Source organism: Mchenga conophoros, linkage group LG5, assembly GCF_057382185.1.
Source record: "Mchenga conophoros isolate Kocher_MC1m ecotype Shallow Benthic linkage group LG5, M_conophoros_male_GT1.1, whole genome shotgun sequence".
NCBI lineage: Eukaryota > Metazoa > Chordata > Actinopteri > Cichliformes > Cichlidae > Mchenga > Mchenga conophoros.
Genome location: NC_140530.1, coordinates 20,674,163 through 20,691,429, shown reverse-complemented (window position 1 = coordinate 20,691,429; position 17,267 = coordinate 20,674,163). Strand labels below are relative to the sequence as shown.

General features: G+C 40.2%; 1 protein-coding gene across 1 annotated transcript; it reads right to left on the bottom strand.

Moving 5' to 3' along the window:
* Positions 1–498: 498 nt before the first annotated feature.
* LOC146574424 (von Willebrand factor A domain-containing protein 1-like) lies at positions 499–15,880 on the bottom strand. The gene is made up of 6 exons (XM_085274052.1): positions 15,529–15,880; positions 6,673–7,212; positions 6,258–6,536; positions 5,268–5,543; positions 4,804–5,091; positions 499–4,694 (listed from the first exon to the last, which is right to left on the bottom strand). The coding sequence occupies exons 1-6, from the start codon at positions 15,596–15,598 to the stop codon at positions 4,675–4,677; spliced, it is 1,473 nt and encodes a 490-aa protein (XP_085130178.1). The 5' UTR covers positions 15,599–15,880; the 3' UTR covers positions 499–4,674.
* Positions 15,881–17,267: the final 1,387 nt, after the last annotated feature.

Sequence of the window (17,267 nt, the reverse complement as noted above, 5' to 3'; positions counted from 1 at the left end):
AGATGGAGTATTTTTATCACCAACTGAGCGAGGCTTCCTTCTTATTTGTGTCATTAATGCTAGCAGCACCCGGCAGGGGGTATACTCATCTTTTTAAATTAGATGACAGGTTGCACTGAGTTAGCGTAACTGTAAGACAAGAAAAAAGAAAAAGTTTCTGAAATGTGAGATGTGCAACGACAAAATGCATTCTGCATTGCATTGAGGGATCAAATCAGTGCTCCAGTTAACATCTTTATCCCCTTTGTGAACGCATGAGTTACTTATTTATGAAGCAGAACATCACTTCTACTCATCCTAAATGAGTGCATTATGACAAGAGAACAGGAAGTTTCCCCATTTACTTAGTTTTCAGTATCTCAGTATCTGTAGGGCTGCGTCAGGAAGGTCATCTGGCATAAAGACTGAGCGGGTGAAAGTAGCCTCTTGATTACAGCTAATGACCACTAGATGGCGCCTTAAACAAACCAAATACAACACACAAGACAAAACAGCATAGTTTCTATTTATTTAATTCATTTTTTAAACAAATGTTTATTTACTCTGTACAGCATTAGTTAGTAGACAAAACTGTAAGTAAATTTAGTAGCGTTACATACAATGTCAGCACATTCAAAAAAAAAAAAAATTCACAGTAGCCTACATATGTCTGATCAGCACCTTTGGAGGCTAAAAATACAACTATCATCTTCATAATTTACAAGTATCAAATTTAATCCCATCAGCTTTAAAAACATTTTTATATACACATCACTTATGATAACGTGGAGACACATTCAACTGTGAGATGAGTGTGTCCATCAGAGAAAGGAAAATATAAAATATTGACTGTATATCATCTGTTCGGGTAGGTAACACTTTCTGACTCATTCATGATCAGAACATGTTGAACTGGTTTGATATAATAAACCATGTAACTAAAGAAAGATGATGAAAAATGCTCTGACACATCTCCTAATGTGTGTGTGTGTGTGTGTGTGTGTGTGTGTGTGTGTGTGTGTGTGTGTGTGTGTGTGTTTTTTTTTTTTTAAATGAAATCCTAAAATGAACGGGTGATTTTGCCAAACAAAGCTACAGCCCTGTTAAAGTAACGAAACTAAACAGTTTCTGATCATCTGCCAGAGAAAGTTTTCACGGATTACAAAATTTCAGCTGAGATCACAATCCTCTACCTTTTATTTAAAATTTCTCAAACTTTATTAGAATGATTTAATATGTGTTTTTTTAAAAAAAAAAAATCCAAGTGCATTTGTAAATGTAGCCATCATTAAATGGTAAAATAACGCAGTAAAGTGGTTTCAAGTTTTAGCTGAGCTGTGTAAAGACTTTCACAGAAGCTCCAGTCTTGTTACCGACCTGAATTGATGCCTGCATCTTGAGTAAGGAAGAGAAAACAAAATGCATCTCAGCCTGATTATCAGGGTAGTTCAGCTGCTCAGGTCACAGATGAATGGGGCACTTAAGTTCTTCATTTCACTGCAAGCATGCTTTCACTGGCGACTTCTCCAGCTGATCATAAAAACAGATCTTGCTCCAGGCACTGTAACCAAATCTCCATTCAGATTCTACTTAAAAATAACCCAAAAAGTAACTAATTTACAAACAGAAGACTAAAATTGTTGAATATACTTTTAAGAAAAACAAGAGCTTATTTCAAATGAACAAAAGTGCACTCACTTCACTAACTATCATACTAGCTCTCAATGCTGTCGACAGTTGTGGTCAGAAGTTTACATTCACTCACTGTGGGCATGAATGCCGTGGTAGTTTTGAGCTTTGAACGATTTCTTTTAACTGCTCTTTCTCCAGGGTGGAATGATTGTACAGCATTCATCTTTAATGACTTGACAGAACAAGAACTGGATGCTCAAGTTTGAATTTATTTAGGTTTTTCTCTAATCTGCACAGGGTCAGAAATATACATACAGATGAATTTCTCTTCATCAGTATAAAAAGGATTGTTTGACAGCAGTCATTGGATTGACCAATACTCAGAACAATGGCAAAGACCAAGGAACTCTAAGGAGAACTGTAGATTTACAGAAGTTAGGAGGGCCTCTTGGAGCCATTTCCAAACAAATGCAGATTCCAAGATCACAAGCTCAAAAAGTTGTGCATAAGTACAAGTTATTCAGATGTGTCTCCACTTTGGGTCATCTTTCAGACGTTGGCAACCTGTCACTCTCAGAAGAGAGTAAACATGTAATGACACTGAATCTGCTGAAACATCAGCATCACTGTCCACAGGGAAACTCGTTTTACATCACCATGGACTGAGCAGTGCCAACAAAGGAAAAAAATGGAAAATTTGTAGCTTCTGATGGTTAAACGAGACAAAGTTTGAGCTATTTGGCCACAATGACAAGAGGTAAGTTTGAAGAAGTAAAGGTGAAGCTTTCAAGTATGTTGGTGGTAACATCATGCTCTGGGATGTTTTGATAGCAGTGGTACTGCAACATTACACAATGTGGATGGAATAATCAAGAAAGACAACTACCCTAAATTCACCTCCAATCAGTAGTTGGAGAGATGAAACTTGCTGTTTCAAGAGAACAATGATCCCAAACACACATTGAAAGTGGTTGTCGTTGTTTATTTTCAAGTTTCAACTTGGGTAGAAAAACAACAGAATATGAGTGAGGGTGTAGGTGTACTTTTGACCCTGTGTGGATTAAAGAAAATCCAAAATAATTTCAAGCTTGTGCACTCAGTTCTTGACTTTTTAAAGCCATTAAAAGGTGTATTGTGTTTAATCATTCCACCCTGGAAAAAGAACAGTTCATAGAAATGATTAAAAGTCCTAAATGAACATAACATGTATGTAAACATCTGAGCACAACTGTATGTGAGTGTGTGTACGTGAATGTATCTGTGACTGATACCTCTGACTGATATGGATAAACTCATGTGGCATGTCTGTGTAGGTTCTCAGTCAGCATGGTCATAGTAATCTGAGGAGCTTGGAAAGGAAAGCAACTACAACTTAAAGGAGTCCATTTGCTTTCTTTTCAAGCTCCTTGGATTACTCATGTGCAGTGATGGGAATAACGGCGTTACAAGTAACGGCGTTACTTTTTTCAGTAACGAGTAATCTAATTACTATTCCTATCGTTACAACGCCGTTACAGTTACTAACAAGAAAATGCGGTCCGTTACTATTTTTCAACAAACAGGCAGTTGAAGCTGTGTTCAGCTTACCGCATTTTATATCAGTTGCCGAAAGTAGCTGTAAGTAATCTGGACGCTACAGCTTTAAGCAGCTGCGCGCGCTCCCGCGGACGATAATCACGATCACTGTCTACAACACCTGCAAGAGTGCTGCTGTTTGACTGAGGAAGAATAAAGTAGTCGTGGTAAGCCAATCACATGACCACTTAAAGACAAAGCAACAAGGTGATATATACCAGTTTGTAAATTGTGTTGATAGGCCACGCAAAACCAGAGTCACGATAAACAATATATACGCGGCGTTTTTTCCTCAATAGTTTCATCACGTTTACTGTCTAAGGACAGCGCTAGCAAGCGCTCTCTGCTTATGCAGACATAAGCAGAGAGTAACAAAAAAACAAAACAAAACCGGGAAGTTTCAGGAGTGACGGCGAGAGAGAGAGAGAGGGGGAGAGAGAGAGTTTTGAGATGTGAGAGATTTGTGAAGTTTAGCGTGTTTGGAGTGTGTAGTTAATGTGTTGTCTTGTGTAGTTAGTGTGTAGTGTTGTGGATAGTTTTGTGTTGTGTGTCAGAACAATGAGGCGACTGCTGTCTCCAGGTAGAAAAAGGAGTGATACACCTGCTGCTGTCAGACCTGCAGGTATCAGGCTGTGATGTTCTCCTTTATAGTGGACAGAAATTATTGTTTTGGAGTGGCACAAATAATTTGTGTGGCATCTTATTGAATGCAGAACAGCTGATTGTTCTGTAAATAGTTTGAAATGGTTATTTTTAAAAAAAATCAAGGTAAAAAGTAAATGGATGCAAATAACTTTGTTGTTTGCAAAACTTGTGCATAGGATTTTAAAATTGACAATTTATATTTGCATTTAAAGTTCTGAAATATGATTCATTAAACATGTTTGTGGTTGTTACAGTACAAATATAACTTTTTCTACTCTGATTTTATGTTTTTTGTCTGATTTTAGATCAATTGTGTTAATACAGTATGTCAAAATGAAAACAGGACTGCAAATTTAGACACGTGAGGTTGTGCTGAAAAGAATGAGACCAAACAAGGCAAAGTAAATCGTTTTTAAAGGTAAAATGTGGAGGGAAAATCAAAAGTAGTTAAAAATGGCCAATTATACCCTGGACCCCAGAGGGTTAAACATTTTTTTAAAGTAACGCAATAGTTACTTTTCAAGTAATGAATTACTTTTAGAATATTGTAACTCAGTTACTAACTCCGTTACTTTTTTTGAAGTAGTAACTAGTAACTATAATTAATTACTTTTTCATAGTAACTTGCCCAACACTGCTGATGTGGCATATTGTCTTCCCGCATTGCCTGGAAAAAAGATTTAAGTACGTGGCATGTGTATTTGTTCATCTTTGTTGGTGGTGGAGTTGTTGAAAAAAACCTTTTCCTCACACTAGAATTAATTTCAAGATGAAATATTTGCATCCAACTTATTTAGTGCTTGAGTGGTTTGCTTTGGCTGCCTGATTGGTTTAGACTGGTTGTTAACCCCACTGTCTGGAATCTATCAGAGAAAAGAGACAGAAAAACATAAATTTGCACTTCCTTTAACCTTCTGCATGACCACAATTGCAGAGGGAAACATGCAAGTGGTGATAATTAGCCCAGCTAACCTCTGTGAGTCGTGGCAGTGCAGCACAGCCCGTCTCCTCGGCCCGAGCTGTAGATGGGGGACACACACACTCGACTGTTTGGTGCAAGATGGGTGAGCTGCGTTGAACGGGAGCTAGGAGGTAGGTACATTGAAGAGGTGGTGCTGTGGGGGTTTTCTGTCTCCCATTTGATCCAGTAGCCTCTTAATCCTCCCTGACTGGCTTGCCACTTTACTTGCATCTCCTCCACCCCCAAGTCCCGTCGTTTTACTGGTTCCAGCTGAAGGTCAATCAGAGCAGGCAGAGCTTCTGCAAGAGGGAACAGAGGCAAAGATTTAAGCAGCCTGGTAATAAGTAAGGCTGATACAGAATCTACAAATAGCAATTATTTAAAAACAACAAAAGAGCCTTTAAGTATCAACTTCTAAATGTCAGCTTCCAGTGCAGACATGGGACTGAACTGGAAGAAGAAGGAATATCAGTACCTGCCAGTGTGCAGGCTCTCACAGACATAGCTCTTTCTTTTCCATCCACCTGCAGAGCAGTGACTGTAACCAGGTACTGAGTGCCCGGCTCCAGGCCGGTCAGTAAGGTTGAATTTTTATGCCTGGGTAAGGTCACAGTGCGGACATGTGAACTGGGAATAGCTCCGTACTCCACTGTGTATTGCTGTACCCGAGCCAGCTGCAGAGGACCCCAGCTTACACGGATCTGATGAGGACCATGATTTGACAGGTGGACCACTGCTGGGCTTAAAACATCTGAGGAGTGCACAAGAAGAAGGGACACACACAGCAGCAGGTGAGAAGATGGCTTTCAGGATTCAATTTTAACTTTTTGTGCTAAAACACTGGTAGTATCAGTTTTAACTTCCTGTAGAAACCCTAGCATGCTTCAAACTGCAACTGAATGAGTAAAATGGGGTATTGTAATATACTGGGCTTAAACGCTGTTTATAAGGTTGGGGAAACCTGCAGTCTGCTGAGACTGAAGAAGTCACTTGGATGAGTGACGAAACATTTCTCCAACTGAAAACACTACGTCCAGATGAACAGAATCAACTTTTGGAGAGTTCAAATGCCACATATTGACCAAGTCCTTTGGCTTTTGACGATGGGTTTCTTGTAAGGCACTATATAAATCTTATTTATTATTTATTATTATAAAAATTCATCTTCAGAGCTGCAAACTTCAAAAATACAGCAGTAAATAGCTTCAGACTTGCATGGAAACCTAAATAAAAGCAACATAATAACATCTGAAATCTGAATAAAAACCATTTAACAATTACTCTGTGAACATTGTCTAAGTAAGATTATGAGAAAAGAGCCAAAGCTCCTTAACTGGTGCCTTTGGTGAAAGATATGCCAGTGATTTCTACCAAGCTCTTCAATTATTTTTCATTTTAGGGAAGCATCACTGTATTATAGAATCACATGCATTAAAAGAGAATTTTCCCATTAAATGTTTTTTACCAGGAAAAGTAGTGAAGGTTACGGTGAGTGTATTAAACACTGCCTGGTTGGACTCTGGGCGGAGGGACGCTGTGTAGGTCGTGTCAGGCTGCAGATTTTTCAGCTCTGCCCTGCTGGAGTCTCCCGTTAAAGTACGTCTAATCTCACGACCTGGTTTGCTCACAGACTTATACCAGAGTTCATAATAACTACTGTTTTCACTCAGAACAGGGCGCCACTGCAACACAGCGCTGTGGGAGGTCAAATCAACCACACGCAGCCGTTCAGCACGAATGATTTCTACAGATGAGATAAGAGAGGGGAGGCAGGCATTAAACACGAAACTGGAGAAAATAATTCTGGAATTGAACGTCATTAACCATCTGCTGAGTCTACAATAGACCGCATACTGCATTTCAAACACACAAATGCACACCTATCATGGCCTTCCTCAGGTCCTCTGTGATGATGTCAATGTTGTCTATGTCCACAGAGTATAAGTGAGAGTCCAGCGGAGGTGTCACCACACGTTTTAGCACCTGGTAGTTCCCATGTACAGTTGACACTATTAACACGGAGACTCCCCGCATCTTCAGCTCTGACATTGGTCTGTCCACGTCACCAGGCTGCACTCCGTCAGTCAGCCACAGGAGAATCTTTGGCACTTTCACATCCGTCTCAGTCAGCAGCTCGTGGGCAACGCCGAGCGCCGCCTCAGTGTTGGTGTCTCCTTTCAGCTGCCTGATGCCCTGCATGGCCGACTGCAGACTCTCCTGATTGCTGTGGACGTCGAGGCCGAACTCCAGGTGAGGGTCGGTGCCCACCTGCAGCAACCCCACTCTCACGTGCCCACGGCCCAGTGAAAATGGACGCAGCAAGTCGGCGGCGAAAAACGACAGACGAGAGAATTCATAGTTTGCTATACTTCCCGAGGAGTCCAGCAAAAGGAGAATGTCCCCCTCACAGCAGTTCAGCACTACACAGAAGAGGAGGAAAACTGGAAGGTTATTTTCAACATGTGGCAATGATCCTCCATCATAGAGAATTCAAACAAGTAGTAGCTGTATCATATTTAGTTATTTGGTTCATTAACTAAACCTGATGCACTTCCTTCACCATTTATTTATGTTCTTACCTGTTTAAATTTGTTATGCTGCTTTCCTGGGTATTCATTTTGTGTGCTTTACTCCTTCTTTCTTAGATAATCAGTGCCTTTATCCCTCGAGTCATCCTCTGCTTCCCTGCTTTGTGTCTTTTGTTGATTTTTACTTTTGCTTGTAGAATCATCACAGTTAACTGAAGTGTTTTTTAAGTTTTGGACTACATTTCCCATGTGTACATTTGGATCTTCTTGTGAATGCACTCAACAGAGCCATGAGAGCAAGCTTGTTAAGGAAAATATATTATAGGCATTATATTATCAATAAGACTGTTTAATTAAACATCGCACAGAAGTGCATAACACTATGTTTGTGTTACCTGAATCAAAACTGAATCAAAATCCTTCCCATATTTTATAGAAATATTTATAGCTCTAGTTTTCATCTTTACTAATCAAGTGTTTCGGTTTTTAGCTCCAATATGTTCATTAGCTGGTTGTTTTTGTGTGTCTCTGCTGCATCGATGAATGCCACAGAGAGCAGTGATGGCGAATCTAATTAGTTAAGGCCTGTAAACAACAAATCTCTAAAGTTAAAGACAACATAATCAAAGCGTCACGGATGATAAATGTGTGCGGGTTCTTTATTACATCTAACACCTCACATTTCATTAAACGCAACATGCCGACTTCAACTCATCGAGATATCAAGGAATCAATTGACTGTCAGCTCAAAATATTAAACACAGCTGAGGCTGATGGCACAGACTCAGCTTTGAGTCTGAGGCAAGAAGAAGAAAGCATTACCTCAGGGTTTCAAACAATTTGACAAATTTTATGCCAATGATTCCAGTAGTTGTTAAGCTACTTTAAATCGAAGTGATCTAGTTTTTCTTAGGAACTGCCAGTTTTAAATTTTTTTTTTTTAAGTACATCTACTTTTCAGCTTTCTTTGGGGATCATCTAATTGAAAATACAATTTTATACCTGTGAAACTGGGTCATTTTTTAAATTTTTCATAAATGCATCTAAAGTAACACAAATAAATTCTGTTTACGTGACAGGCTGCTAGTATCAAAGAGCCTAAAGATATTGTTTAAAATGGGTTCTTTACTAAGTTGTCTGTTATGTGTAGACAACACTGGTTGACCTCAAGTTAGGAGTATTTTTAATGCTTTAATGATTCATAGGTCACACTGTTTATTAGGTTAACATGCAAACAAAAACATTCCTCTGAAAATAGTCAGAATCACAAAAGGAAGAAAATGAACCTTCATTCCTTGAAATATTTATTCAGAAAACAGTGACAGAAGGGACGTAAAACCGTTTCTCTGCTTCTCCTGGAATCTTTTCAGACAAATCTGAGATGGTCAAATGGGAAGCATTTGATGAAATGACATGAAATGACACTATATTTAAAAAAAATATTAGCAATAAAAGCAATATTAGCATAATTTGTGCAGGTTGAATGACAGCTCAGGCAGATAAATTTTTAGTTTTAATATAAAATGTTCCAAAAAAATTGTGTCTTAAAAGGTTGGCTCTTCCTCCTGAGAGAAAGTTTAAAATCTTGGCAGTGACAAATGACGCCATCATGACTCTATTAGTGTCAAATAAAAAAGCGACACTGCTTTCATGTAACCCATACAAAGCAGATCGTATCATTGTCACAGGTGCAGTTACTGTCCGCGGGGAGGCATTGATATAAAGTATGACATGGAGTTGGCGTATATGAGGTGTCTTATTTCATGCATAACTGAGAACAATCCTCTCTGCTGCTTCCAACACACGTCAGAAAAAACATTTCACCTAGAACACTTCAGGTGCAGCGATCGCAGAGGATTTATAATAGCAAGGAACCAACAGGATTGGTCACAGAAGGAGATTTATTATATGAAAGTGGAGATGGGTTTACACTGCAGATAAATCAGGGGAAAAAAGAGGAGAAGAAGAAGAACCAATGCGGTGAGAAAAGGGAATATACATCCAGTTTCTAGGATCTCTCGACTTGGACAAACACATATTGGTTGCTTTGCTTCTGAGAAGCAATTGTGGCGAATTTTGTCATCAAACAGGTGTCTTACTGGGATAATTTTAAACAAGAAAAAAAAAATCAATCCTAACTACAAGCACCATCCTGCCTGCATCCAGTTAATGATTGAGCCACTTATCTGCTCTGACAAACTATTGTGCTCTCTCTGCATGTGATTTCTCCTAAATTCATGCCTGTGGTTCACAAAATGCTCTGTAATATATCACATCTGTTGCAAATAGACTGACATTGGTTCTTAGCACAGTTTGGACAGAAGGTGATTCTACCCAAATAGAGTTAAGTCTATTTATCCCTCATATATCTGAGGTTTGTTAATGAAACAGTAATAACTTTTAGAGGGAAGGGCAGAAACTTTGATAAAGTGAAAGCACTGTGACAAATGTACACTGTGTCAGAAGGGAGAAGTCATAAGGATGGAAAAAAAGACCAAAAGTGAGACAGAAAGATGAGGGGAGATTGGACTTGCTTGTTGAGATGTACAGAAGTTGTACATCTCGGTGCATTCCTCAGAGGAGAAATGCATGCAAATGTGTGTGAGAGATTTGAGCGAATCATCTGTCATATAATTGGCTTCGAGCTGTGCCGGTGCCATATGCCATGACGCGGTGCTGCACGGATCAGTGACAGATATGCTCCCTGTGAGTCCAACAGACAGATGGCACAGTACCCGGTTCATGTCAGAGAAGAATCAACAAAGGCTACTTTCTAAACTCATCATGATCTAAAATATTTTACACACTATTCGTGCAATGCTCTTCAGCTTTTCAGGCAGTAAACGAAAAACCTCATTTTGATTAAAACTTGCTCTCATTCCATGTTTGCTTTCCAGATCTCAAACACAGCTAATCAGGTCAAATATTTACTTTTAATTAGATGTAGCCATCTGTAAGGACCACAGCTTTGACTATGTCCTTGTCAACATTGAGCACACTTGCAATCTGCCTGTATGCCATGACTTTTTGCAGCCCTCATGGTCTTCATGTGTACCATGAGCGTCCGCTTCCTGTCATTCCACACGGTCATGCGAAGGTACGTCACACCGTGTGAGTCGCTTGATACAGTGGGAAACTTTTGTTGCATGGCCCATGCAAGAAAACCCCCCCAAAACAAACAAACAAACAAACAAACAAAAAAAAAACAAAACAAAACAGATAGTGTCGCACAACGCATGCCAGTAGACCCTGTGCACGAGAAAATGCTAGCTTCCTGGTTTGAGACCGGATGTAGGGTTGTACATTTCCGGTAGCTTTACTTTGCGGTCAATCGCTACTGCGAAGATATACTCCAAAATCATGTCCAAAACTCGAAAACGGAAAGATCGCGTTAAGTTACAAAGAGCAGAAGGTGGGAACACTCACCACTGTTGTGTCATAAAAAAAAATCTAATGATCAATTTTGACGTTTAAGGAGTTTAGATCGATCAGTTGTTTACATCGCTCAACACAAGCAGAACTGCATTACAGAATCAGAAGACACATCGTCCACATTCAGAAGCACATCTCTGTATAGTGACTGGTCTTATGATTTAAATAGGCAAATGTTCAGCATTCAAACTACAGGTGAACAATAGTCAAACCAGATGTTTCCCCCGTTATGTCGATATCAGCTAGTCAAGTACACACCTACACAGCATGTTAACAAACCGTGAAAAAAAGCCACACAAAAAATGAATGATTGCTGGTAAGGGTTTCTATGCATTAGTATTTACAAAGGGTATGTTGTGACTTACCTTCAAAATTACAGCGGTCCCTCGCTAATAACGTGGTTCACCTTTCACCTGCTGTTTCGCAGATTTTTTAGTGCACGTTTGCATGCTTATTTTTTTTACATCACATTGTGTCCTGCTTCCTGATCGCTGCAGACGATCTCCTCCGTGACGTCTCTCCTGTACAGTACAGAATCGCTGCATCGATCGCTAGCAGTGTGACTCTGAAGTGCAGTACTGTATGTCCGCGAAACGTTTTGCACCGTCAAAAAATAAAATTGGCTACTTGATTTCACCTATCGCTGGTTATTTTTAGAACATAACACCCGCGATAAACGAGGGACAGCTGTTTATAGATACTGAGAAATATAAAATTTGAATACCTTTTCTCTTTTGCTCTGAGGCGCGGGGGAAAAATATCGACAAGTCGATGAACATCATTTACAGATATATTGGGTAAATGCCCAAGACATATATAGAAATGTAAATCGCCGCTTGATTCATTCATTTGCTAAACTTGTTTTGGACCGTAAACAAGGCGCGAATAGGACACCGGAAATAAAGCTCCCCACAGGAGTTTCTTAAGGCTCCAGCCTACATGCCTACGCAACCATCTGGCAACCACTGGTCAGGAGGGAAAAAATTGTAACACTTGAGTGATTGCTTCAAGTTGATGGTGTTCAACAGAAAAGTGATTGCTGAAGTCCCAATCGCACAGACCTGTTAACCAGTCAGTGACCCCCTGGCAACCGCCTGTTGCTAGGGAACAATATGTATTCTCTAACCAGTTGGAAAAAAGCTTGCTTGTAATTGCTTTGATTGCTAGCATAGTGCTGCGGTCACAGTCTGAATGGAAACCGTTGACAGCTCTGAGCTGAAGGGAGACTGGAGGCGCTTTGCCTTCAAAATAAAAGTTCCACATTTTGAAAAATGCTGGGTGTAGGACTGAAGCACAGCTTTTGCTTTGAAGGTGAAGTGTCTCCATTTTCCTTTACCATGATGTATTACCTCTGGGGTAGTAGTTAGCAAATAATTGCAGGAAAACATGGAAAAACTACTGGCAACATGGTAATCTGCTGGCAACCAAAGCAATATCTTGGTGGGTTTTTGGTGTAGCACTTTTTTCTTCTCTTTTTTTTTTTACAATCAATTTCAATGAGAACCTCCAGGAACCACTTTCCCTGTAGTTGGGGAAAACACTGTAATATGGCGAACAGCTTGTGAGCAACGTGGACATGACATCACGCACGCACGCACGCACACACACGCACGCACACACACGATGATTCTTACCACTCCCATATTTGTGGTTCAAATGCAGTAAGAGCCTCCAGTTTGTTTGACTGGCCTGCTGTAATGACTTGAAATGGAGAGAAAACACTGACAAGTTTGGTTCTGTGGCAACAGACATCTGTAATGGAACGTCAAAAAATGGTGGTGGAGGAGGTGCGTCGACAGGAGGAAACAGTAAGACATGCCAGAGCTGTAGCGCTGGCCGAGCAGGGTCGCTGGATGGATTGGGAGTGTGTGGAAAAGAGGAAACTCACATGGAGTGAAATCTGGGGAATGGAGTCTAATAGACTTTTTTTTTGGAAAGGACAGGCAGAGGACAGAGGCTGCAAGATCAAGGAGCGCCCATTGGAAGTGGGGTGCAGGGGCTTTGTTAACAATGCAACAGCAAAACTGCTTAGAGAGATTGGAATCAGAGGACAGGCGCAACAGCAGGCTATAAGAGAACTAGCTAACACTGCTGAGAGGACCAGTCACCGGCTATGGCTAAAGAGGGCTGACATCACTTGGGCAGCTAAGGCAGCCAGCTAACCGTGAGACACACGCCCAGGATTGATCAACCTGTGGTGGGCCTGCCTCAGTAGAGGGTGACAAAAGGGTAGAAAACCTAACACTAAAAATTTTGCTGGTTGACCCCAGGTCCTCTTGGGAGCCGTGCAGTTAACCTCATGGTAGTGAAACCTAAAGGAGGAATGAAAGAGAAAAAAGAAATGGAAAAATGTTCCGCTCTTCTCCCTTCTGCTTCTTCCCTTTTCTGGGAGGCAGTGGGGAGGTCGAGCGTACAGCCCGATCCGGCGGGGAGGTGTGGGACGCCAGATCAGGTGCCCCCCCTTCCGGCTCTCCTCTCTGCTCTGCTCTCTCCTATCTTGTCTCTTTTGTCCTCTCTCTATCATCTTTTCTATACCTTTGAATAAGTGAGGTTCCATAAATATTAAAGAGGTAAGTATTACTTCTCAGTTGTAGTGAATTGATAGAAGAAAATAAATTGTAGAAAACTAAACAGAAGAAAGTAGTAAAGAAATAAAAAATTAACATAAACCATTGACACACTCTGGGGCCTGATCAACCCTGGCACGGCCTCCTTGGCACACCCGATGAATCCAAGGTCCACTACTGATGATGTCTCCTAAATTGTAATATGATAATCTAGATCAGATCTCTAATCCCTAAAGCTAACAAAGGAAGGTAAACGGTAAAAATGGCAGATTAGCTTGGGTAAAAAACAAAACACCCTGTGAAGCTGAGGCACACAACAATGCGTCCCCCTGGTAAAGTTTCTGGGCTGCCTTTCCTCATAACAGCCATCCCTCAAGACTTTCTCGATTCGAAGCAATGCCGTATCAGGGATTGTAGCATCTAGTCCTTTTACTGAATGAATTAAGAAGCTCACCACCTTGAGCACAGAAGCCCTGCCCAACTGTTTGCAATAGGCAGACAATCAGAAGAAAGCTGCCTTGAGGGGAGGGGCTTGTCTCAGTGGTGTGTTTGTCAGCAACTTTATCTTCAACAGTGATTGGAGCAGCCAAATTTGGCAGAAAGGTATATTTAGGAAGGTTTTTGTGAATATCAGATGTTGTGATGTCCTCACACTGCTTAGCAACCACTTAGCAACATGCAGCAATGACGCATTCTTAGCATTTACGAACCTATAACGTCTCACTAAAGCATTGTATCGCTTTTATTTCCCAACAATAACATAAAGCAGAGTTATGCACAATATATTATGATACTAATATGTTGCCTGGCAACCATTTAATAACAGGCTAAAATGATCTGTTTTTAGCCACCATGCACCTACAATGCCTTAAGAAAGCCTCATCTTAATTTCACAGCTATTAAAAAAAATCTTTTTTATCCACAAAAGTTTAATTATAAATGCCTAGCAACCACCTAGCAACGGGTTAAAATGGCCCATTTTAGTACCTCAACAACCTATACATCTACTTTTCTCAGTGTGATGGCCAACAGCACAATCAGGCTAAATATTCCTAAAGCACAGACATGTACTAATATTATACTGATTATGTTGAACTATAAGAACATGGAGTTTACCCGTTTGTTTGACTTTGTTTTTTTCTTTACAGTTTTATGAATGTGTTTGTTTGATTTACCATTTTTCCAACTGTTATTTTTCTTTAACTTTGTCTAAAGTTTGGATTTATTGGCTGCAGCTCAGGAGTCAGACAGACTCTTTCCAGCAGCATCAGAAGTGCAGCAGAAAGGAAAAGCTCCAAAACCCATCAATTTTTAAAAACGCCCACACTTCTCCTGGCTCTATAGAGCGGCCAGTCAAGACACTTAAAGCTTGCATTAGTTTCTTCAACATGGCTGACATCCACGTTGGCTGGTGTCATACATTTCCATTGCTTGGTGAATTTAAATATCACTAAAAATAATAATTTGTTCCACAGCAAGGCTCAAAAACAACTTTAGTCCAGTTAAAGCCACCTGGACTTCATCAAGGGGAAAAGCCCCTTATCAGAATCACATTATTGGTTACATCAGTGCATCTTATTTCATTTGAAAGCCTTTAACTTATCTATAGGTGTACAAATACAATATGTATGTCTCAACTATGATGGAGAGCAAGCACTTAGTACTATTACACTGAATGTTTTGAGTACTAAAAGTTTTTTAGTTGATTAAAGGTTTCCTAAAAAAAAAATAAAACTCTGTTCTTTATAGTGACATTGCAGACAGCCTTTAGAAACCGTTATGATTATTATAGATAATTATACTGATTATATCGTTTTTCTTTACGCGCTCCTAAATTAAAAAGTAATAAAACATTGTTATGCAATAAACCACTAAATTCCCTGGGACACGCCATCCGTGTGACAGCTTGTTCAAACCAGACTGCATGTGGAAATGATTCCTGGTCTGCTACTCATGAAATGCCTGCGAAACAACTCAACACACATTAAAACAAAACATTGAACTCATTGTAAGAATTTTTTAAAACGCGCTTTCCGCCCACAATTCGATTTTTTAAAAAGTTATGTTTTCCTATTCTGGATCTAAAATGCCACTGCCAGCTTTCAGCTTGTGGATTATACCTGTGTGCTGCTGTTTATCTTTCACTCGGCGTCATACCTTCCCATCGTCTCTATCGTATCGGTGTGGTATCCCGAAGTCAGCGACTCACCTGTGGCAGGTACAGCAATCAGTTGTAACGTCACCCAGAAAAAAACGTAGTGAAGAAAAACGCTCTTCATCCTTCCCGATCGACCTCAAAATACATGAATGTGTTTAGAAACAGCACGGGCAGGTGAAATAACAGACTCGGGATCTGGTTACAGCGCCTTCCGTGCTCCTTCGGTCTGCGGAGGTGTGTGCAGCTCTCACGGCTGAAAGCTTCAGCGATCACCTGCGTCATGCGCACTCCTGTCTCAGGACAAGGTGTCGGACATCGTATCTCCTTAGCAGAGAAACGCTTACTTTAGACTATTCTTCCACCAGCTGCAGAGCAGTGAAATTAAGCCTTAGGTTTTTTTTTCTGGACTTTGGTCTTTTATAACTTTCATAACCAGGTCCAAAGGTCATCACGTATTCTGGCATAGCCCAAATCAGCAGCCATGTCCTGAAATGCTAATCATAAGCATTTTCTTGTGTCCGCGCTGGTTGCAAGAAAATGCGCTCACCTGTTTTCTCTGCAAATTAACAAACGCTGGATGATGTGATCTACAGTTTATTTGTCTTTTTTTTTGTTAGCCCCCTTAGCTGACCACAAAATTGAACTCCACTTTCAGAGACAGAAAGACCGTGACGGGATCATAAGAAAATTAAAGCGAAGGCCAGTTCACATGTTTCTCTCAGATAAGTTTCCTGCCCCCCGTGTGTGAATGTGTACCCTTGTAACCAGATAAGGATCAATAAATGGAAAGCACCGGCTGAATGTGGCCTGTTGAGACACTGCCCTGTGTGAGCATGCTGCCAGGATGAAGCTGCTGTAGAGAAATAGCTCAAACATGACAATATTAATTCCTATGTGGTGGGTGGAATCCAAAGACGGAAAGATAATGTTTTAAAGAGGAAACATTTTTATTCTGTCTCGATACATACTGTATGGATGTGTGTGTGTGAGAGAGAGAGAGGGAAATTGCTATTTATATATAACCATGACGTGAACCATGTCATCGAAAGTGCAGTTTCGTGGTGTCTGTCAGTCTCTGGGATGGAAATGTGTGCCTGAGTAGGCTACTTCCGGTTTAAGCGTCACAGCATCCCAAGTTAAGCTTGATTTAGACTTCTGCAGGAGATCTACGTCCCAACTTACGTAGTAACCGGAAATTCTTTTTATCCCTACATCCCTCTCACACCATTCATGTTGTTATGGCATGCATCAACCTGATGTGTAGTTGTGTCGGAACTCATAAGTGATGTCACTCCCAGGTTATCTGGTTTCAGAAAAAGCTCAGCAATGTAGACCCATTCTAGCAGTATAGCATGATACTTATTTTGTTTTGCTTCTGCTTGATCAAACTACTTTCATTAGGTTATGTATTGGCTATGTATTGTTAATTTGAAAGGCTATAATCATGAGATGTCTAGATCAGACTACAGCACTTTGCGCAATCACTCATGACAATCCATTTTTAACAAAATAACAAATTTTTGCCACTCTGCAATTTTTACACTTTGCAAAGTCACCCAGTGGGACCTTTGGTGTAGTACATGTTTGACATCACTGGATTAAACAATAATTCAATTATAGTTAATAAGGCTAAGAGGCACTGGCAGGCAGACTTTAATATTGTTGGACAGACACATGTTGAATAAAACATCTTTTATTTTTTGTCATATGCTTATGTCCCACGTGTAAGTTTTTTGTTTTTGTATGTTGGTTTTTTTTTTCTTAAAGGTGAAGCAGTTGCGACCCATTGT

What these genes read in the sequence shown, in the direction of transcription:
- LOC146574424 (XM_085274052.1), bottom strand. Translation starts at nt 15,598, where the DNA reads ATGAAGAGCGTTTTTCTTCACTACGTTTTTTTCTGGGTGACGTTACAA. An exon ending in CCTGAGGAAGGCCATGATAG is followed by an intron (nt 6,537 to 6,672) that starts GTGTGCATTTGT and finishes TCTCATCTGTAG; the next exon opens with AAATCATTCGTGCTGAACGG. An exon ending in CACTGCCACGACTCACAGAG is followed by an intron (nt 4,695 to 4,803) that starts GTTAGCTGGGCT and finishes TTTCTCTGATAG; the next exon opens with ATTCCAGACAGTGGGGTTAA.